Raw genomic sequence first — 22,914 nt, forward strand, 5'->3', positions numbered from 1 at the left:
GCTCATCTGAGCAGGGACCGTCCTTCTTTGTTAAATTGTACAGCGCTGGTAATCCTAGTAGCGCTCTAGAAATGTTAAGTAGTAGTAGTAGTACTTCTATACTTTGCTTCTAGCACTGGAATAAACTGGTTACTGAGTCCTCACATTCGGGGTAATCCTATGGTTTCTCTTGTACTAAATCAGCTAAAAGCCTTTTCTTTAAACTTGTCTATCTGGATGCTTAAAATTCTACAGTCCAATTTTCAAAAAAAAAAAAAAGCTGACTGATTGATATCCAATGCGCTTTAGCCGGTCGCTGATCAGTTAAATCACTTGGTCGGAGCTAGTCGTTAATTTTCAGTGGCATTTAACCAGCTAAGTGCTGCTGAAATTCACAGTTAGAGCCTAACTCAAAGTCAGCTATGTCAGGCGCAGAGTCAGCACTTGGCTGCTTAAGTGCTGATATTCTATGCTTAAGCACAGTGGCATAGCCAGAAAGCCAATTTGGGGCAGGCCTGAGCCTAAGTGAGTGAGCATAAAATTTCTTTGGCCCGCCCCCCCCCCCCCCCCCACCTCAAAATATAAATACACTTTCTCTGATGGTGGCCAGAATTCCCTTTTACCAAGAGTGGCAGGCAGCAACAACATCCCTAAGTTGCTGATGCCGGCACCCCACTCATGTTTAGTTGTCAGTGGCTCAAGGATACTGTCGCCGACTGCAGAGCTTTGTACAAAGGAGTTCTGGCTGTCTTTGGAGGAGGAACTCAGCTTGGGATGCTTGGGGATCACCACCAGCTATACAGCAAGGGTCAGGATTGGTGTTAGCCATACTAGGGGCCTAGGTCAGAAAATAAAGGAGGACCCCCCTCCCCGAACCCCTCTTCTCCCTGCCTCCCCTCCAATTTCGCCACCTGCCATTACTATCACACCAACAGACCCTCACCAATTAATAAAAATATTTAGACAAAAATTGAACTGGGAACCCCATAAACTTAAACTTAGCATGTATTGCAAACCTGGAGAAATAAAAACAGAAATGCATTTCCTTTTCTAGTAAACACAATATAAAGAAATTTACTATGCACATTTCCCAAAGCTAACATATTCTATTTAAAGCATTCAAAATAAAATTCTTTTTTTCTACCTTTGTGGTCTGGACATTTTATTTTTCCATCATGTTGGTTCCAGTTTCTCTTTTCTGCTTTTCTGTTTGTCATTTGCTATTCTCCTTCAAGCAGCAGCTGTCCATTTGTCTTTTCTCCTTTCTCCTGTCTATTATCTTACTACACCTGCCTCTGACATATTGATCATTCCTTTTTAGCTCTTTCCTCTCTAGTTTTTTTTTTCTTTTCTGCTATCTACTCAAATTTCACCCTTTCCCTATCTCCTCCTTTTTACTTTTTAGCCACCTATCAAATTTCCATCTTCCGCTCTCACCCACTAGCTCTCCCAATATCCATCTCACTCCTTTTCCAGTGCTCCATTCCCTTTCATCTTTAATCTACTCTCCATTATCATATTTCTACCCTCTGTAATCACTATCCTTTCTTTTGTTTCCTTACCACCCCCTCCTGGCCTCTCCCATATGTTTCCACCATTCCCAGCATCTTCCTCCCTCCACCCTTCTAGCCCAGCATCTGCTCTCTCTTTCTCCCCTCCCCACTCTCATAGCCTGATATCTCCCTGTCCCTTCTCTCTTCCCTCCTGCCCTCTCCCCCATGGTCCAGCATTTCTCCCACACTCTTCCCTTGCTCCCATTGTTCGGCATCTCTCCACCACTCCCTTCTGCTCCTGGATCCAACATCTCCCTCTTTATCCCCTTTCCACCTCCTGTGTATCTCTCCATCCCTCTCATCCACCCCCATGTCCAACATCTCTCTTGTTTTCTTCTACCATATCTCTCTCTCCCTCCCTTGTGCTCCGGGTCCAAAATCTGTCTTCCCGCTTCCCTATTCAGCATTCTCTCTCTTCCTCCTTTCCTCTACCATGTCCAACATTTCTCCCTCTCCTCCACCCCTATATCTAACATTTCTCCCTCTCTCACCCCCTTTCCCTCTCCATTCAGCATCTCCCCCTCCCCTTCACCCCCATATACAAGATTTCTCCCTTTCTCACCCCTCACCACCCCTTTGCTGCATCTCTTCCTTCCTCCCCTTCATCTTATGTCTAACAATTCTCCCTCTCATCCCTCTTCCAATATTGTTCAGCAAAAATTATTACTGGCAAAATTCTATAATATCAGCAAGGATACAAGGACAGGGGAAGAAGAGAAAGATAGCATCTCCTCCTTGGAAAAGATGAACTGAAGGAAAAATAACATTGTGAGCAGAGGTTTCCCTGATAGCTGTGAATCTCAAAGGATCAAGATATGCATACAAAAAGCTCTTCTGTGCCCATGAGGTCATTTATAAGAATCAATGCCAAGACTGTACATTCTCAGAGCTGAAGGAGGAATGGATCTTATAGAAACGGATTATACCTACAATCAAGCTACTATCAAAGCCCCCCCAGGCAGTGGCGTAGCTAGGGTAGTTGACACCCGGGGCCGGTCATTTTTTAACACCCCCCCTATAAAATCCAGTACTAGACATACCGAGAATACAAAACACTCAGGACCTATAGAGCAATTCTACCATACCATAAGCAGTAATTTGTACGAGGCACACAAGGAAAAGGAAAGCATCTTAAACACTACAGTGAGCACTAGAACATCGATTCACCTATTGTAAAACGAAAACAGACAGATTAGTACAGATCGTCAATCCTGCACAGTCAATGCCAACTGAAAGCCATGTCTTTTTCACAAACACAGATAAGATACACCCTAATCCACTATAGAATAAGTAATCATAAACTTTCTATTTAGACAAAAATTAAACTGAACCCCCGATGCCAGACTCTGCATACAATGCAACACCACAGAAACAGAAAATGTCCCCTAGTACTGTGCAAAATATAAAGACAGCAGATGTAAATTTGAAAAAACTAATACCAATCACCACTTTACAAATTAACAAATAGAAATAAAACAAACACAGAAAATAAAATAATACCATTTTATTGGACTAACACATTTAGCTTCCAGAGGCCAAAATCTCCTTCCTCAGGTCAATCCAGTATAGTACTGTTACAGTATCCTATCCTGACCTGAGGAAGGGGGTTTTGTTCTCTGAAAGTTAAGTCAAAATGTATTAAAATTAGTCCAATAAAAAGATTACCTTATTTACATGTTCTATTTATAAACATTTATTAACACAGCTACAATACTATATCCTAAAGCAAAAAAATAAAAATATATATTTTATTTACAGTTTGTTGTCTCTGGTTTCTGCTTTCCTCATCTTCTTTTCACTGTCTTCCTTCCATCCAGCATCTGTCCTCGCTCTCTCTCTGCCATCCAGTGTCTGCCCTCTCTAATGTCCCTTCCATCCACTGTCTGCCCTCTCTCTCTGCCCCTTCCATCCACTATCTGCCCTCTCCCTTCCATCCACATCTGCCCTCTATTTCTGCCCCTTGCATCCACCATCTGCCCCAGTCTGCCATCTCTCCCTCCCCCTTCCATCAACATATACCCTGTCTCTCTTCCTTCCATCCACATCTGCCCTCTATCTCTGTCCCTTCCATCCACCATTTGCTCCAGTCTGCCCTCTTTCTCTCTCCCCCTTCCACCCAACATCCGCCCTTTCTCTCTACCCCTTCAATCCGTCTGCCCTCCCTCTCCCATCCATCCAGGGTCTGCCCTCCCTCACGTGCCCCCCTTCCATCCAGGGTCTGTCCCCTCTCTGCCCCCTCTTTTCAGCCCCCAGTTCCAGCCCCCTTCATCCACCACATGCCTTGCATCCCCCCTTTTCAGCCCCAGACCCATTCTCCCACCTGCCCCAGACATGGACCCATTTTCCCTCCTGCCCCCTTGTCAGACCCCAGTTCCAGCTTCAGACCCCTTCTCCCATCTGAGGACCCCACTGAGCTCCCCCTCCCCAATCCCCTTCTGCCCTCTGAGCACCCCTCTGAGCACCCCCACCCCTCCCCAATCCCCTTCTGCCCTCTGAGCACCCCTCTGGGCTCCCCCACCCCTCCCCAATCCCCTTCTGCGCTCTGAGCAACCCTCTGAGCTCCCTACCCCTCCCCAATCCCCTTCTGCCCTCTGAGCACCCCTCTGGGCTTCCCCACCCCTCCCCAATCCCCTTCTGCCCTCTGAGCACCCCTCTAAGCTCCACCACCCTCCCCAATCCCCTTCTGCCCTCTGAGCACCCTTCTAAGCTCCCCCACCCTCCCCAATCCCCTTCTCCCCTCTTTACCCCCCCCTGCCGAGCCGGTCCCGTCCCCCTCCCCCCTCTTCTCCTGCCACCACCCTGTCTTTTTTTTAAATCCATGCAGCGATGCAGGCAGCGCCTCACGTCTACCCTGCATGTGCTGTGAAGAAGACAATCGCGTCGCTGGCGTCTGACCTTCTCTCGCTTTGTCCCGCCCTCTTCTGAGGTAACTTCCTATTTCCTCAAGGGCAGGACAACGCGAGGGAAGGCCCGACGCCAGCGACATGATTTTTTTCTTCACAGCACACGCAGGGCAGACGCGAGGCGCTGCCTGCATCGCTGCATGGATTTTTTTAAAAAGGCAGGGTGGTGGCAGGAGACGACGGAGCACCCCCCCACCCGCTGACACCCGGGGTGGACCACCCCCACCGCCCCATCCTTGCTACGCCACTGCCCCCAGGCTTACTTAACAGCATCATAAGATCCAAATGCACAAAAGATATTAAAATACAAAAGAAAACTTCCAGAATCCATTTCTAACATTAAACAAGGACAAGTGTTCCGACAAGTAGAAAGAATGAGTGAGAATTCACTGGTACCAAAAGGGAAGGAAGCAACAGAATTTGTGAAGGCAGTGGCGTACCAAGGGGGGGCCGGTGGAGCGGTCCGCCCCGGGTGCACGCCGCTGGGGGGGTGCCGCGCGCCTGTTGGCTGAGTCCGCTCGTTTCCTCCCTGCTGCTCCCTCTGCGCGGAACAGGTTACTTCCTGTTCTGGGGCAGAGGGAGCAGCAGGGAACGAGTGGACTCGGAGCCGACAAATGCGCTGCACCCCCCCCCCCCCAGCAGGTAAAAATGCACACGGGGGAGGTCGCGCTGCACCCAGGGGGGGGTAATTTCACCGGGGGGAGGCCATGTTGCACCCAGGGGGGGGCGCATCAGCAATCCGCCCCGGGTGTCAGCCAGCCTAGGAACGCCACTGTGTGAAGGAAAAGAAAGAACTCGTCAAGGAATTAGATCAGCAGGTGAGAAACGAGAAGGGGCAAATGCATAAGTACAGTGGGAAGTACAGTGTTATTTGCAGAACCATTCGTTGATCAAAACTAGACACATGAATGGTTAAGGAGAGGTGAATTAAAATGTAAGGATGAGTGATTGATAGCTGCAGCCCAGGACAGCACATTACATATGAGATGGTTTACAGAAAGCATAGAAAAAACTGGTGCCACAGACTTCTGTATATTCTGTAAGAAAGAGCTGGAAATGATTACTTATCTTGTAGCTGGCTGTGAAGTTCTGATGTCAGAAAATCTTTATACAGAAAGGCACAACAAGGTGGCACATCTCATTCATTAGAAACTTTGTAAACATTACAACATCGCTAAGCTGGAAAAGCATTGGGATCATGACCCTAAGAAAATCATGAAGAATGAAGAGGTTATAATCATCTGGGATATCCCCTATTTCGACAGATAAAAGGTTGAGTGCCAGGAAACAGCCGGATATAGTGGTGAAAGACAAAAACATCAGAATAGCATTGATTATAGAGGTGTCAGGCCCAGGTGACTACTTGTTGAATCACGTAGAGAGAGAAAAGAGCTATAATTATCTATGACCAAGAAAATGTGGCAGGAGGATATAGAAATATTTCTCATAGTTTTAGGTGCCACAAGTCTGATAAAAAGAATTACCAAGCCCACCTGGATAAAATGCCTATAAATGTGACATCATATGAACTCCAGACATAGGACCCGACTCTGTGGGTGCTGAGGGTGCTTAAGCACCCCCAATATTGAGAAAATTCCTTGTATGTGTCCAGGGAGGGATTATTTCCATTAGGCTTAACGCCCCCAATAATTTTGAAAAGTTGGCTCCTATGACTCCAGAAGGAAGCTTCTTTGGCACAGCTCAAGTACTACAGTGCGCATTAACAGTAAATTTGAGAGAATGAGATCTTACTCCACATATCCTGGCTTAGGTTGACATTCATTACTGTCGGGATATGTGCAAAACTCTCCCATCTTGGAGGCATTACCCCCTCGATAAGTCATACCACTCCAGTATTGGGTTTACTTAGAAGCCTTTTTTTTTTTTTATATAACTGTGACAATAATATTAGCAGAGACAGTGCATTGTGGTAAAGGCAATTATTAGTGTATTTACCAAGTTTTTAAAATCTTCCTTATGAGCTCTCCTCCTTGTGAGAAGATGTGAATATCATCTCCCTAACTCCTTAATAACAGTGTAGTAGAAAGAAATATGTTTTAAAGAGGATTGCCACGCACATTCTTATTTGTTAGAGATGCTCAAGGATGCTGAGGCTCCTAATCTGTGCTTTAGGTGGCTTGGTCCTGGTTGGATGTGTGATGGTCCCCAGGAAGCTTGGTGCTGTAAGCAGTTTGTAGTTTATTCTTCAGCCTCTGAAACTGTTCCAGGAACTGGTGTAGATGGCAGATGGTCTGCTTGCTATGCTGGAAATACACCCAGGGCTTGTGTTAGACATTCAGGGTCCCAGGGCAGAAACTGGAGAGGAGACCCCAAAGCTGGTCTTCAGCCTATGCCTTCATCAGCTTGAGGCAAGTTTGGGGGCCCCCTGTAGTATGGGGGCCAAAGACAATTGCCCTGTTTGCCACCCATGGGCGTAGTTTGGGGGGTGAGGGGGGCATTGCCACCCCAAATGCAGGGCTGGCGCAACGCTGCAGGCAGCTCTTGGACAGTCCCTCCTTCCCGCCCTCAGCTCCCCGACTGACAGCCCTCCTCTCCGTTCCCCCCCCCCCCCCGCGCGTTTAAACCTTTTATTTTCAGTAGCAGCGACGGCAGTGAAGAAGACAGCACAGCGGGCTCGCCTCCAGCTTCTCCCTTCCCTCACTCAGTGTCCCACCTTCCTGCGATGATGTATTTCCTGTTTCCACGAGGGCGGGACACTGTGTAAGGGAAGGGAGAAGCTGGAGGCGAGCCCGCTGTGCTGACTTCTTCACTGCCATTGCTGTGACTGAAAATAAAAGGTTTAAATGTGTGGGGGGGGGGGCAGGAAAGAACGGAGAGGAGGGCTGTCGGGGAGCTGAGGGAGGGCAGGGAGAATCGCTGGACATGGATGGAAGGGGAGGGCAGGGAGAGAGAAGAGATCGCTGGACATTGAGAGGAGGGAAGGGCAAGGGAGAGAAGAGATCGCTGGACATGGAGAGGAGGGGATGGCAGGGGAGAGAGGAGAATTGCTGGACATGGATGGATGGAGGGGGCAGGAGAGAGAGCAAATTTGCTGGCTATGGGTGGATGGAGGAGAGCGCAGGGGAGAATGGAGAGTTGCTGGACATGGATGGATGAATGGAGGGGGCAGGGGAGAGAGGAGAATTGCTGAACATGGATGGATGAATGGAGGGGCAGGGGAGAATGGAGAGTTGCTGGACGGATGGATGGAGGACAGGGAAGTCAGGAAGGAGATGCACATGGATGGAGGGGAAGGAAGAGAGGAGAAATGCTGGACAAGGATGGAGGGAAGGAAAGACAAAGGAAGGAGATGCACACAGATGGAGGGAAGGGAGAGAGGAGAAATGCTGGACATGGATGGAGGGGAGGGAAGACAGAGGAAGTAGATGCACATGGATGGAGGAAAGGGGAGTGAGGAGAAATGCTAGATATGGATGGAGTGGAAATTGCTGAATTTAAGGGCTGGATTTGAGGGTAGATGCTGAAACTGGAGGAAGGATAGGGACAGGGCTACAGATGGTAGACAGGATACATAAGGACACAGGAAGGATGGTGGACATGGTGAGAGAAAAATATCAAATGGAAAGAAGACTCTGCATAAAACAGAAGACACTGGGACCAAAGCAAATAGAAAAACTAAACAATCAGACAATAAAGGTAGAAAAAAAGTATTTTATTCAGAATTTATTAATTGGAATATGTCAGCTTTTGGAAATGTGCATCTGTGATATTTTGCATGTAAGTTTCAATTTTTCTAGTATTGCTGCATGCTGAGTTGAACTTCTTGAGGTAACTTTCCAGTTCAGTATTTTGCCTTCATGTTTTTTTTATTTCTAGTTCCTTGTATCATATCTGTTCTCATGTGTTTTTCATGTATGATCAAGGTGCAGTATTCTGCTAGTGTGTAGTATTTGCAACCCTTTTTGTTTTTGTTTTTTTTTCCACCAGATAGTGTACTGGTGTTTTAGAGCCCGGTGTAACTATAGTGCTGCCTTTCCACGCATAAGCTCGTCCTGTTCTTGGAATTAGTGCTGTTATAGTTTGGTAAAGTTATGAGTGTGTTTTTGCACAAGTTTGTGTATAGTGTTTTGCAGTGGAGAGATTGTGTGTTGGCCTTACTGAGGTAGCACCAAAACATCAGAAAGGGTGTAGAGCCTAAATCATGACACACTACCTCTTGAAGGATCTACATACAGAGCTTATGCATTTCTAAGGTCTACACTGGCATGGTATGGGGAAATACTACTGGAGAGGAAGAGGGAGTTCTGGATTAGGAGGAAGGAAGGGAGAAAGAGCTGGCTTTTTGGGGAATAACCATAATGTATATGCATGAGATATCTCATGCATATTCATTATGGTTATTCCCAAAAAAGTCAGCTGTTCCTTCCTTCCTTCCTCCATATTAGCATATTCATTTGCATCCAAGCCAAAAAATAGCTTAATCTTCAAAATATCAAATAAAGACTCATATATATGAGCGATTTAACCGGCTCCTGGACAGTTAAATCGCTTGTTAGGAGCTATCTGCTCATACTCAGTGGCACGTAACCAGTCAGTGCCACTGAATATCACCACAGGCCGCTAAACTCAAAGCCGGTTATTTTGTGAATGGTCTCGGGGCAGAGTCAGCACTTCTGCACTTAAGTACCGATATTCAGCACTTAACCGCCTAAGCTTAGTGGTTTACTCAGCCTGCAAAAAAGGTCAGTCCTATCTTTATACAGTGTCGCTTATGTGTTTAAGTGCTGAATATTGCACTTAACTGCAAAAAAAATAGCCGGCCACATAAACCAGATCTTCAAGGCCAGTGCCCAGACATGGTCCGGCATTGAATATCTGGGAATAATGCCACCACTGGCTAAACAAATTGGTCACTGCCACTGGCTGAATATCGACCCCAATATTTTCAATTATTTTAAGACATACAAACTTGTGACAAAATACTGTCTCTTAATTTGCTTTAAATGTGCTTCCTATTAGTTTCATGGAGTGCCTTAGTACTATCTGACAAGGTAAACTGGTATTTACTTGTCCACCCCACTCTGGATTTTACAGACCTCTGACATACCTCCCTTCTCTTCTGAGGATCCTTAACCTCTTTAGCTTTTCTTCAGAGGGCACTGTTCCATCCCTTTATCATTTTGGGTGCCTTTCTCTGCACCTTATCAATTTTCACTATATCCATTTTGAGATGAGAGGAGAACTGAACACAATTCTCAGGTGTGTTTGTACCATGGATCAATAGAGACGCATTATATATCCTGTTTAAATCTCCATCCCTTTCTGAATAATTCCTAACATTCATTTGCTTTTTGGCCACATAATGAGCCAAAGATTTCAACATATTGCTCACAGAGACCCCCTCACAATCCTTTCCTGAATGGGATTCCTAATATGGAACCCAGCATCACATGCCTGTATTTAAGATTATTTTTCCCTGTATGCATCACTTTGCACTTCACCACATTAAATTCCACCTGCCTTTTAAATGCCATGGTGAAACTAGAATTCACCATGTGCCCTGCAACATCTCACAATCCACTCATGGTTTAACAATTCTGAAAATTTTGTGTCATCTATAAATTGATCATCTCATTCATTGTTCCCCTACTACAGTCACAGACCATTCACAAATATGTTAAAAAGTACCAGTCCCAAAACAGACCGCTGATCTTTCTTCAGTAGGAAAACCATATAGACCTTGTGTTTCCTATTTTTTAACCAATTGCTTCCTATATCATGACTTTTTTTAAATTACTGACATTTCCCATGAAAAAGAGAGAATGCAATAAAAATGGAAAACATCTGCCCCCACCAAAACAACAGAAGCTCAGTTCTTCAGCATAATGCCCTTCACCTTAGAAAAACAGCAGAGCTTGGAGGTGTCTTGCTTTTTGGACCTCTGAGCAGACCATCCAACACAAAAGTACTCTATGTAACAGGATAAAGGAAGGATTAGATCAACTTATCAAGCAAATGTGGATTCAGCTAACAACCTTAGTAAGGCTACCAACTGGATCTAGATGCGCAGGACAGGTTTGATCCAGTCCTGGGTTTACCACATTGCATGCAGGGCCTTGTCGTTCTGATTTTCTCCCATTACGTTCCCTAAGAAAAGCAAGACTACAAGTCCCAGCATGCACTAGGGTAAACACAGGCCTAGACCAACCCTGATCTGCGAATCTGGATCCAGTTGGCAGCCTTAACCTTAAGTGCAAAGTAGGCATTCTGATTAAAATAAGTGCAACTGCAAGAAGGTAGTGACAGGGAGCAGCTTTCAGAACACCGCTCGGATCGCGGCTGCAGCCTATCTTTATGTCTCACATTGAGCTCTCAGCAGGACCCGACTGCTGGGTTTCCCCTAGGAGGAGGTATCTATCTATACAGTACAGCCGGCGCACGCTGTACGTAAGAGCAGAGCGGTAGCCCAAGCTCCTCCCCCCTTCTCTGTAGCCAGCGTCATCATCGGCTGGAAAGTCCCGAGCCATGGAAATCCCCCGCAAGCGCAAGAGCAACAGGGAGACCTGAAAGCTCGGAACTGGGACTTCATTGCGAACTGCTCAGGCTTTAGCAGGAGTCCTGCGAGCGATCGGGTGCCGGAATGTGAAGCGCTGACGGAGAACAGGCTTCCGATCCTCGCTTTCTTAGAGCTGCAGCTCTTTGCATGGGGAATTACAACCGGCAGAGAGGTTTTGCAGCAATAAAAGGACGTCGGGTGGAAATCTGCATTGCACTTAGGAAATTTGACCACCCTCTTCCCGAAGCTGATTTTGCAGACAGGTAGAGTTCAAGGCAGTTGCTGCAGGTGTTTGTTTGCTAGGCTGCAGGCTGGGGTGTAGCCAAAAGGGGTTCCTAATGTTGCTGTGAGATAGCAGAGCTGATCGCGTTAAAGACATATCTACTATATGTGTATGTTAGCGTGTTCATATCTGTATCTTATGCAGGTTGAGACTGTTCCATACAGTTTAAGGTCAGGTAGCTAGTGACATGCGCTGTTATTATTATTATTTATTACATTTGTATCCCACATTTTCCCACCTATTTGCAGGCTCAATGTGGCTTACATAGTTCTATGATAGTTGCATTCTTTCCTATTTTTTAAGCTTGCTTTGCCTGCTGTTACTTTTTATTTATGAGCGAGCGTATCCACCTCCAGTGGACCTCAGCTATAGCATTTACTGCGGACCCAGTAGCAAAATGGCCAACCAATCAAAGGAAGCCTATTGGCAAGGTGTGTTGGTATAATAAAGCCAGCCCTTTCTAAATATACACCCCTTTCTAATTTAGTGCACACCTTTTTCAGTACTAGCTCAAAGTGAGTTGTATTCAGTTATGCTAGGTATTTTCACAGTTCCTGGAATAAGTCCTCCAGGAACTGTGAAAATACCTAGCATTAATCTAAATTAATGCATGAGGCAATGCCGCAATGGAGTGTTAAATTACTTGCCCAAGAGCACAAGGAGCAACAAGTGGGTGCTCTAACCACTAAGCTACTCCTCCTCTCCATTTGTTTGGAAAGGCCACATGTGTTATGGCGAGGTTACCTTGACTTCTGACATTACTGCATTCACAGGAGTAAGTAAAGGATTTGTTTATTTTGCAGTTTAATACACGTTTGGGCCCTCTGAGGTCCTTTCAGGCAGCATCATTATCTATAGATTCTGTACCCTCATCCAAAGAAATTGCACGATGTGATACCCACCAGTGAGCCTTCTCAGGAGTAGCCAACACACACACACTGGGACTCACTCAAGACTACCCTGTGCTTCAGGAAGCAGGTGAAAGCCTGGCTCTTGTTCCAAGCCTTTAATACACGTGGCAACTGACTATCTGCTCAGTCTGTCCCTGGACTAGTTTACTGTGCAGTCTGTAATTTAGAACAGTTTGCACATATAATTTGCCTTCAATTTAGCTACCTGTCTATTTATCCCAATGACGTTGTACTACACCGCTTGTCCTATCTATATATCTCAACTGCACTTGCCCCTTCTCTATTAAGATGTTTCATTGTATTATATGAAAAGCTTGAGCCTTGTATCCTGTCTGATGTTTGAATGTTCTAATGCATGCCTGCTAAGGTATTTTCATTTGTGTTGTTCTGACACTATGAGCATCATATCTGTTATATGAATGCGCTTCCATGCTGCCTATTATGATATCATTCGTATTCTGCTGACATCTGTCATATTTCCATTAAATGATTGTATTCAGGGGCGTATCTGCGTGGGGCCACAGGGGCCTGGGCCCCCGCAGATTTCACCCTGGACCCCCCTACTGCCGCCGTGGGTACCTTTGCTGGCGGGGGACCCCAACCCCCACCAGCCGAGGTCCGCTTCCTCCTGCCGCTGCGAGGTTTTTTAAGTTCATCGGGATTCGTCCTCCGTCACTCTGCTGCTGTTCAAAGAAGCTGCTAGCTGAATGCAGTTTCGGACTGACTCTGACGTCGCTGCTGCACGTTGTACATGGGTCTGACGTCCTGCACGTACAACGTGCAGCAGCGACGTCAGACTCAGTCCGAAACTGCATTCAGCTAGCAGCTTCTTTGAACAGCAGCAGAGTGACGGAGGACGAATCCCGATGAACTTAAAAAACCTCGCAGCAGCAGGAGGAAGCGGACCTCGGCTGGTGGGGGTTGGGGTCCCCCACCAGCAAAGGTACCCACGGCGGCAGGGGGGGTCGGAAATAGCGACGGCGGCGGGGGGGGGGCTATAATGTGCCCCCTCACTCTGGCTTCGGCCCCCGCTACCGCCGACTTTCAGATACGCCCCTGATTGTATTACAGTGCTATTGAATGTTTATATTTCTGATACTGTATCATGTTGATCCTATATTACTAGGATTCAGTTTGCCATCTCCAAGTTTACCTCATTGATTGTATATATGGTTATATTTGGTCATTTATTATTATTATACTGTTAACAAAATTGTTTTATGCTAAGTTGTACCTGCAGCACACTGCCTTGGGTGAATCTGTTCGTAAAGGCGGTTAATACATTCCAGTAAATAAGTAAACAAGCAATGAAATGAGGCAATAGATACTATATCATACCATACAAGCTTATATCCTGCTAATACCGTGCAATTCAAAGCGGATAACAAGAGCAAGACAAACCAGAACAAACCTCTGGGATATAATTATAAAGAAGGGAAAGAAAATGAATCAAATAAAATCTTATGTTTAAAAAATGTCTGAAACAGTGAAGTCTTAACCTTTCTTCTAAACATCATATATGACTCAGAAGAAGAAAATATCAGAGTGAGCTCTTTCCAATACTGAGCAGCTTGGAATGCTAAGGTGAATTCTGTCATCCTTAACGGTATGTTTACTAAGGGGGAAGGGAAATGGGACTTGCTATACCGCCTTTCTGAGGTTTTTGCAACTACATTCAAAGTGCTTTACATATATTCAGGTACTTATTTTTGTACCAGGGGCACGTTAAAATTATGTCTTACCTGATCATTTTCTTTCCTTTAACGCAGCAGATGAATCTAGGAGCTAGTGGGTTAAGTCCCTCTACCAGCAGGTGGCAATAGAGATAAACAAACTAAAGGCAGTGATGCCAGACGGCCAGCTCCTTCCTCATTTAGTATGTCATTCGTAAGCATTTGCCAAGGCCAAAAATATGAAACCAGTAACAACCAGAAGCCATCCTCACTATGAAAAACAGAGAACCAAATAAGAACTTTGAAATAACTGCAACTTGATCCAGAAATCGGAATCCTTTCCGTGTTCCCATATCTGTCTGAACTCTGCAAAAGAGAACCCGGAAGGAAAAAATAGCCACACTGCACGGAAAATGAAAAAAACGTCGGCTGAACTAGGGAGGGATTCTGGATTCATCTGCTGCGTTAAAGGAAAGAAAATTATCAGGTAAGACAAAATTTTACCTTCCTTGTCACTTGCAGCAGATGAATCCAGGAACTAGTGGGATGTACCAAAGCAGGAACGCCGCCACCACCACCATGACCTTGGAAAAAGTGCGTGGGGCAGTGGCCATTCCGAAATGAAGGGCCCGAAACTGGAAGTGCTGACCCAGCACCGCAAATCTGAGAAATCTCTGATGGGGCTGCCAAATGGGAATGTGTATGTAAGCTTCCCTCAAATCGAGAGCCGTCAAAAACTCGCCTGGTTGAACAGCAATAACTGCCCTTAATGTTTCCATGTGGAAGTGACAAACCCACAAAAACTGGTTTACTTTTCTGAGATCGAGAATAGGCCGAAAAGCCCCCTCCCTTCTTTGGAACCACAAAGAAGATGGAGTACCGACTTGTCCACCTTTTGAGAGGAGGAACAGGCACGATAGTCCCTATCATTAGCAGGTCTCGCAAACACTGCAGAACCGCTGTCCTCTTGTTCCGTGATACACAGCGGGACTCCAGAAAAAAGTCTGTGACGGGAGAGAAGACATCTAGCTTGTAACCTTCTCGCACCACATCGAGGACCCACTGGTCCAAAGTAATTCTGGCCCACTCTGGAAGAAACAGAGAAAGCCGACCACCGATCTGCTCTCCTCCCGAGTGGACCTGCACCCCATCATTGGGAGGCTCGAGAAGGAGCCCCCGTTGTGAAAGGAAGAACGCTGCCCAAAACGAGGATGCTGAAAGGCTGCGTTGGACCACCCCTGGTGATACCATCGCGTCTCTCTGAAACGTGACCCCGAGGCTCCCTACCTGTAAGTAGACTTGGGTCTATCCTCCAGAAGACGCTGAGATTTGGAATCCCCCAAATCTTTAACAATGTTTTCTAGGTCTTCCCCAAAAAGCAATTTCCCTCAGAAAGGCAATTTAATGAGCCGTTGCTAGAGGCCATATCTGCGTCCCAATGACGGAGCCACAGATGACGCCGAGAGGAAACATTCAAGGCCATGAGTTTGGCCAAAGCACGGACCAAATCATACAAGGCATCCGCCAAGTACGCCAGCCCAATATCCATCAGCGACATCTAAGGAGTTCCCGGCATATTAGACTCCGAAATCGAATCCATGACAGAATGTAGCCAACAAAGCTCTAGCTGTATAAGAACTACAAACAGAAGCTTGAAGTGTCAAAGCGGCCACCTCAAAGGCACGTTTTAAAGAGGCCTCTAGCCATCTGTCTTGCCACATCACCTTCCACTGGAAGAGTAGTCTTCTTAGTGACCGCCGTAACCAGGGCATCCACCCTAGGTAGAGCAAACTGCTCTAAACAGTCCGCTGAAACCGGATACAGCCTGGCCATAGCCCTGGCTAGTTTCAGTCCCCTATCCAGATCCACCCACTGGGCCAAAATCAACTCTTCAATAGCTTTATGTACCGGAAAGGCCTTAGAAGGTCGTCTGGTACTAGCCATCTTGGGGTTGACCGCCTGAGAAGCAGCAATCTCAGGGCCCTCTATATTCAGGAGAGATAAAGGAAGACAACTCCTCCTAATGGAAAATCCTCACGGTGGAAGAGTCCTCCGGATGGTCAGTGAGGACACCGTCCTCCACGTCCTCTACCCCCATCTGCTCCTAGAGAGCCACCACGGAGGAAGCTGCAGGCGACTGTATGCAGGACCCGTCCTCAGACCCCCCCCCCCCAAAAAAAAAACGTAGGCTTTTTAAGGGAGGAGAAATCCTCTGGGGAAAAACCCAAAATCTCTTGGTTACCCCCAGACTCCTTAAGAGGATCAAAGGCCAAAGCTGTCGCAGCAGCGTGAGGGGAGGGGGCAAGGGCCTTTTCAACAAAAACGCCTGATGGAATAGCAAAATAAACTCTGGTGAAAACCCCTCCCCCGCAACGGAGGAAGTCGCAGCCATGGCACCTGCACCACCGCCCACAGTGCCTGACGCCCCCCCATCCCGACTCCCTACCAGTGGAGAAGAAGCTTTTCCCAAAACCGCTACCGGAGCCGGCTCCGCGACCAATTGCAAAATGGTGCGAGAATCACCAGGCTCCGGGTGGGAAAGCACGCTCTTGGGGGGGCCACCGCTCTGTCGAGTCCCGCCAAATCAGCGCACCATCCGCTGCCATTGCCCGCCCCCAAACAGGAACCCAGCAGGACTTACCCCGGACCAGGAAAGCACGGGAACTGACACCTGAGCCAAAGAAAAAAACTCTCCGACTACACTTCGAAGCAGGCTCAGACAAGCAGGCAACAGAAAACAGGACTCGGACAGCAGTAACGCAAACCTGCTCTCAGCAAAAACACACTTCCCTGTGCTTAAATTCTATGGTTCTCTTTTTTTTTTTTTTTTTAGTGAGGAGGCAGAAACAAACAGGGAAGGAAAGGAACAGCAAAAGCCTGTTCCGAGGGAATTTGAGGTGCAGCAGGGACCCAGCAACTGAGTATGCTGCCAAAGGGGACACCACCAGTCCACCACCCCCGGCTCAAACTGGCCACCGGCCAAGGAGCACCCTCGGAGACCTTGGGCCCAGGAGCTGGAGAAAAGCCGTCCACCACCTGCTGAGATAGAGACATACTAACTGAGGAAGGAGCTGGCCGTCTGGCATCACTGCCTTTAGTTTGTTTATCTCTATCTCCACCTGCTGGTAGGTGGACTTAACCCACTAGTTCCTGGATTCATCTGCTGCAAGTGACAAGGAATGGAGGGTTAAGTGACTTGCCCAGAGTCACAAGGAGCTGCAGTAGGAATCAAACTCAGAATCGAAGTCAGTTCCCCAGGATCAAAGTCCACTGCACTAACCACTAGGCTACTCCTTCACTCGTTTCTAACGCACCTTTAAATTTAAGGTGCGTTAAACACTACCGCGCCTATACATTTCTATGGGCGTGTTAGCATTTTACACCTGTTAAAAACGCTAACGTGCCCATAGCGCACCTTTAGTAAACATAGGCATTAGTCTCTTCTTATCCTTGGGTGAAGGAAAAGAAAACACATAATTACAAGTAGTCCTCCCATATGTAATAGAGGCTGTAAACTGAAAGTGGAGGTATAGGTAATTACATGCCTAGGCCATGTAAAGTTTTGTACTGTGAACAAGCCAATTTAAACAGGATTCTAGCCTCAAAAGCAACCAATGATGTTTAATATAATAAGGCGATGTATGGTCATATTTGGTTAAACCACATATCAAACATACCGCAGTATTCTGGACAGTTAAATTCTTTTAAATTGAGATTTAGAGCACCCCAAATAAGCTACGTTACAACCCCATACTGCACCAAAACATTTGCTGTTGTACAGAGTGCAAAAAGATTTGATATGTACAGTTTGCATAATCACTGTTTTTATGGCCATACTTGCTATCTCTTTTCAGCTGTACCATGAGGTTTAGTAAAGACTTGCATAGGAAGCAATTTCTGCCCTCTCTAACTTATTACTGGTAAATTAAAGAGAAAATCATCAGATCGAAAGAACAGATCAGTGTCCACGGGGCAAGGGCAGGCCAGAATAGAACTGGTTGTTCTCATACTCTTCAGGAAGGTTATGATGACAGTGGCTGAGGGGGATGGTTGACCTAGAATTTGGTAGTTTGTTGTCAGCCTTAAATTCAGGTCAACTCTATGTTATTGTTAAAAGAACACTGCACTTAGTTATACTGTACGTGATACCCAAGCTGTCAGCGTGTCTCCTTTCTCCTGCAGCAGTTGCCAGGGCAGTAGACATGAGGGCCTGCAACCCCAAAGTCTCCATCCGCAACCCCAAAGTCTCCATCCGTTGGCAATGAGTACTTAGCTACCAGTTGAATCTGGTACAATTCTGTAGTATGATGTTTAGAAGCGACAGACACTCACAACTACAAAGATCTTTTTAAAGACAACCACTTTTCAAATTAACATACAGAGAGGATCTGTTTGTTCTTTTCACAAACAAACGAGATTCCTGAGGAAGACATACTGTTTGTGCCGAAACACAGTACCTTGTTGAGTCATCCTCCAATAAAGCTTTTGATTCATATACAGTGTCTCTGGCCTGTTTTGAGGAGCCTTACTCTGTTCCCACGCCTTGTTTCTGTCCTACATTTCTGTATATATATATAAAGATCAATATTGATATATAATTAAAATAATAAATAATGTAAAATGTTAGAGGTTAAAAAGATTAAAAAGGTAATGTGAGTGAGGAAAAATATATGTACAATCACTTATAGAAATATAGATGTATATAAAAAAATATATAAGATAATGTATATATAAAAAAGAGGGTACACGTGTATGGTATCAAACTACTAGTTAAAGACATAATCTATAAAGCCATGTATTAAGAAGTTACATATCTGAATAAAGGAATACGCTTTCTAAAAATGCCTTAAAACCTGCATTTATTTATTTATAGCGTTTATATCCCACATATTCCCACCCAAGGGCAGGCCCAATGTGGCTTACAGGAATTTACAGAAAGCATACATCAAGTCTACAACAAACAGTCAATGGCATTGTAGTGAAAGAGGCTAGTAAGTAATAGCAGAGGTGGGGAAATGTGGAAAGAGAATTGGAATTCAATAGACAGCGGTGCGGGGCGGGTCAGGAGCGTAAGCTTTCCCGAATAAGAAGGTCTTAAGGTATTTTTTAAAGGTCGGATGATCAGGGTGAATTTCACAAATTTAGGTAGACCATTCCACAGTTGTGCGCTAATGTAGGAAACGGTGGAAGCGTAGGTGGTTTTATACTTGAGGCCTCTGTAGATTGGGTAATGCAGATTTAGGTACAAGCGAGTTGATTAACCGCATAAACCATATAAAATAAGAACCTAAAAACGTGCCTATCTCTGGCAGTCAAATTAAACAAAAGTGTGCCTGGTGCAGGAGTGCAGCACTGTTTACTGGTTCAGGGAAAAAAAAAATACATATATGTATGAAGTGCGTGCAGAGCTTAATGTAAATCTGATGACTAGTAAGTGGTCTGTGTATAAGGTAACGTTAGGGTGTGGTGGTCTAGCAATGTTATATATCCATATCTTGATGGTGCAAAGAAATGCACTTCTTGTACCTTTGGGCTGGTATATTTCAACACCTGACAAAAACATGTGAAGGGCAATTCTGTAAAGAGCATTAAAAATAGGTACCAATTGCATGCACTCATTTATAGAATAGGTGTGGTTATATGCATGAATGATATCACGAATTGGCATTTATGCACATATGTGTTATGTTACATCATATCTTATAGACCGCCTCCACTGTGTAGTTTAGGACGGGTTATAATAAAAGAAACCAGAACCAAGCATCTGGGAATTACAATAACCAAATAAAATTACCAGAAGAAGCATCAAAACATGCATTCCATATATACACATAAATTACTGAGGCCCGCTTTGTGAAAAAAGGAAGGTGTTCAAATTTTTCCTAAACAGTAAATAATGTGCTAGGCGCTATTTTGTAAAATTGGTACACTGGTCATGGTGCATAACAACCCATAGGCTGTAGCAGGGGTGTGTTGTGGGCATTTCAGCTAGCAACGTGCACACCTTATAGAATAGTAGATGTGTGCAGTTAGGCGTGCCTACTTATGCCTGCCATTGACGTGGTGTAAGCTGTCGTACCTAAGTTGTGGCTTTGCCCTACTGTTCTATAACAGGATAGGCGCTAACCCCCCGGATTCTGTATAGCATGCCTAGAGATCCATGCCAAAATCCATGCATATTCTGTACAAGCCAATTGTACCCTCATGATCAAAAGCAAACGCCGGCGCTAGAGGCTGTTAGCGCCATACTAGCGTCAGCGTTTGCTAACCCCGCATAATCAGAGCCCTCGAGCGCGTGAAACAACGCGCTCAAGGGCTCTTACCACAAGTAGTATGCAAATGCATGCTAAATGGGGCTTAACGCATTCATCCCCAATGATCAGTGACCAGCGCGCCAAAGATAAGGTTGCTGGCCGCGACAAACCCTACGCCAGCTCGGAGCTGGCGTAAGGGTTTGCAGATCATTGGGGGGGAATGGTGAGCCCTGTCCAGCATGCATTTGCATGCTGGCAGACCCCCATTACCCCCAACGACGCAACCCCACCCCACCCCACCCCCAGCGACAGGGGACTGGAGGTCCGGTGGGTCTCCAGCCCCCCAACCCCCCCCCCAAAAAAAATGGTCCCTGGTGGTCCAGTGGCCGCCACTGCCCCCCCAACCCAACCCCCAGCATTGGCAAGGGTCCACTCTGCCATTCGATCCAACGCCCACCCTCCCTCTCTGCCTGCCCGGTGCCCGCCCCCCCTACCTTGGTTGGAGGAGGGACGCAGCCTGCCTCCCTCCTCTTCCTTCAACGCCGCAAAACTCCCTTATATGGTGTGTAGCCCCGCCCAGCACATCCCAGGATGCACTGGGCAGGGCTGGGCGCCGCCATTTTGCGGCGTTGAAGGAAGAGGAGGGAGGCAGGCTGCGTCCCTCCTCCAACCAAGTTAGGGGGCGGGTGGGCAGGCAGAGAGGGAGGGTGGGCGTCGGATTGGATGACAGAGTGGGCCTTTGCGAATGCTGGGGGTTGGAAGGGGGGGCTGGCGGTCCAGCGGACTGCCAGCCCCCCTGTCGCTGGGGGGGGCGGCGGCCACTTGACCACTAGGGACCAATTTCAGGGGGGTTTGGGGGGGGCTGGAGACCCACCAGATCTCCAGCCCTCCCTGAACCTGGGGGGGGGATGGTCGGGGGGACCTCCAGCCCCCGTTTTGCCCTCTCGGGGCAGGGGTAGTCAGGGCCTGGTGGTCCCATGGACCTCCAGCCCCTGTGTTTGACAGGTTTGGGCTTTTGACAGCCCAGACCTGTCAAACAAGTGCGGGAGGATTGTTAAGGAGAGCATGCTCGGCACAATTCGCCCGCATTTCTACCCCATGATCAGAGATAATTGCGCTGCTTAAATTTTGCATGCATTATCTCTGATCATCCATGCAGTAAAGCCCCGCGCTGTTCCAGCGCTATTTTTAGAGCGCTGTTTGGAACAGCGCGGGGCTTTGATCATCTGCCCATTGGTGTTGTTAACAGTACTTAATAAGCAATAATGAGCGCTAATTGGCAATAATTAGAATTTACGCGCACAACTCCCAAAGTGCATTCTGTAATTCACTGCACCTAAATTTTAATTCATGCAGGCAAAAAAGGGCGTGGTTATGGGTGGGGAAATGAGCGTTTCAAAATTTACACATGAAGTTATAGAATATGGCCCTCTTCACCTAAATCTACACGCCGAGATTTACACCATGTTTTCGTTGGTATAAATGGAGGCGCATACTTTAATTGCTGGGCCATCAACTAAGCATATTCTATATACCAAGCCTAAATCTAGGCACCGCTTATAAACTACACTTAGGCAGAAATGTTTGCCGCACAGTTTTTCTAGGCGCCATATATAGAATCTGGCAGGAAGTATGCTTCTAGGTTTCACCTACATTCGGGTGCCTCTGTAGAGAATTGCCCCCTTAAACTTGTAACTTTTTTTGGTAGCAGGGCTAGTATCCTGTATTTTGTGTGGTGTAAATTTGGAGGCAGGAGAGCTGAATTCTGGTTGCTTTTGTAAATAGAAATTAAAGAAGTGTTTCATACATTATAAGTCTGAGCAACACCATGAATAACACTGGGAATTCAGAAGGTAGTTGGGTCAATATTTGGTGATTACCCCAGATAAACACTACTAGACAGGAAAATATTGATTTTTTTTTTCATTATAGTCATGTTTGACTAATAGCTTTAGGTCAGTTCAGTGTTCAGAGCTAACTCAGAAAAGACCAAACATGTACACTAATTAATTGATTTTTTTTTCGCTATAAAGTATCACATATAATGAGTTTATCTTGTTGGGCAGACTAGATGGACCGTATAGGTCTTTATCTGCCGTCATCTACTATGTTACTATGTAATTATGCCCTAGAATTTTATTTCAATTGTATAAAAAATATCTAGTAATGCTGACAGTTCAGAAATTGTATAATGAAGGGCTGCTCGCTGGGATAGATGTTGCCAGGGTATTTAATAATCATCCTTGAGCCCTGGCATTAGCTTTCAGAATGAGTAGCCTGGAGTAAATGAGTGGAAGGCTTCTTGTTGTGTGACCTTTTTGTTCTGTGTGCTCGTGTTAACACCCACTCAGTAGTAAGTCACAAACAACAGAACTTGCTCCGCAATGGAAAATAAATTGCTTTCTGGGTGAAGGGGAAACACAGAACAGCAGCTACGTAATAATAGACCCATACGTTAGTCCTATTCTGCATTAACAGAGTTGACATCTGAATATCCAGGTAGTCTAGACCCTTTCACTTGTGTTGGATGCAACAGGTCAGGAATGTCTTGTTATTGTAGCCTTCAGCGGGAGAGGACTGTAGTATTCGAAATGCAGAATCATCATTTGATATTCCTAAGCGTCTTCATTCTAATGATTCAGAGATGCTAGTGATTGCCTAAGACCCCAGCAGAACAGGTAACATATCCAACTGGTTACTCTTTATCACCACTAGTATTGGGACTTCAGTTCATCGAGGTAGTCACAACGGTGGCAATTTGGTGAGCAAACTAATTTTTTAAAGACACGGACACCAGATGCAGCTGTGTTTCAGCCTCTGCCTGCTTTGGGGGGTACAGTA

At 46.1% G+C, this 22,914-nt stretch overlaps 1 protein-coding gene across 1 annotated transcript in view; it reads left to right on the top strand.

Annotated features, from left to right (window-relative positions):
- The first annotated feature begins 10,959 nt into the window (after positions 1-10,959).
- The window catches only part of LOC115466930 (tumor necrosis factor alpha-induced protein 3-like), a 39,220-nt gene continuing 27,265 nt past the window's right edge, over positions 10,960-22,914 (top strand). The window contains exon 1 of the mRNA XM_030198520.1: positions 10,960-11,215. Within this exon, the coding sequence (XP_030054380.1) occupies positions 11,100-11,215 (116 nt within the window). The 5' untranslated portion in view covers positions 10,960-11,099. The remainder of the gene's footprint in view (positions 11,216-22,914) is intronic.

Source organism: Microcaecilia unicolor, chromosome 3, assembly GCF_901765095.1.
Source record: "Microcaecilia unicolor chromosome 3, aMicUni1.1, whole genome shotgun sequence".
Lineage (NCBI taxonomy): Eukaryota > Metazoa > Chordata > Amphibia > Gymnophiona > Siphonopidae > Microcaecilia > Microcaecilia unicolor.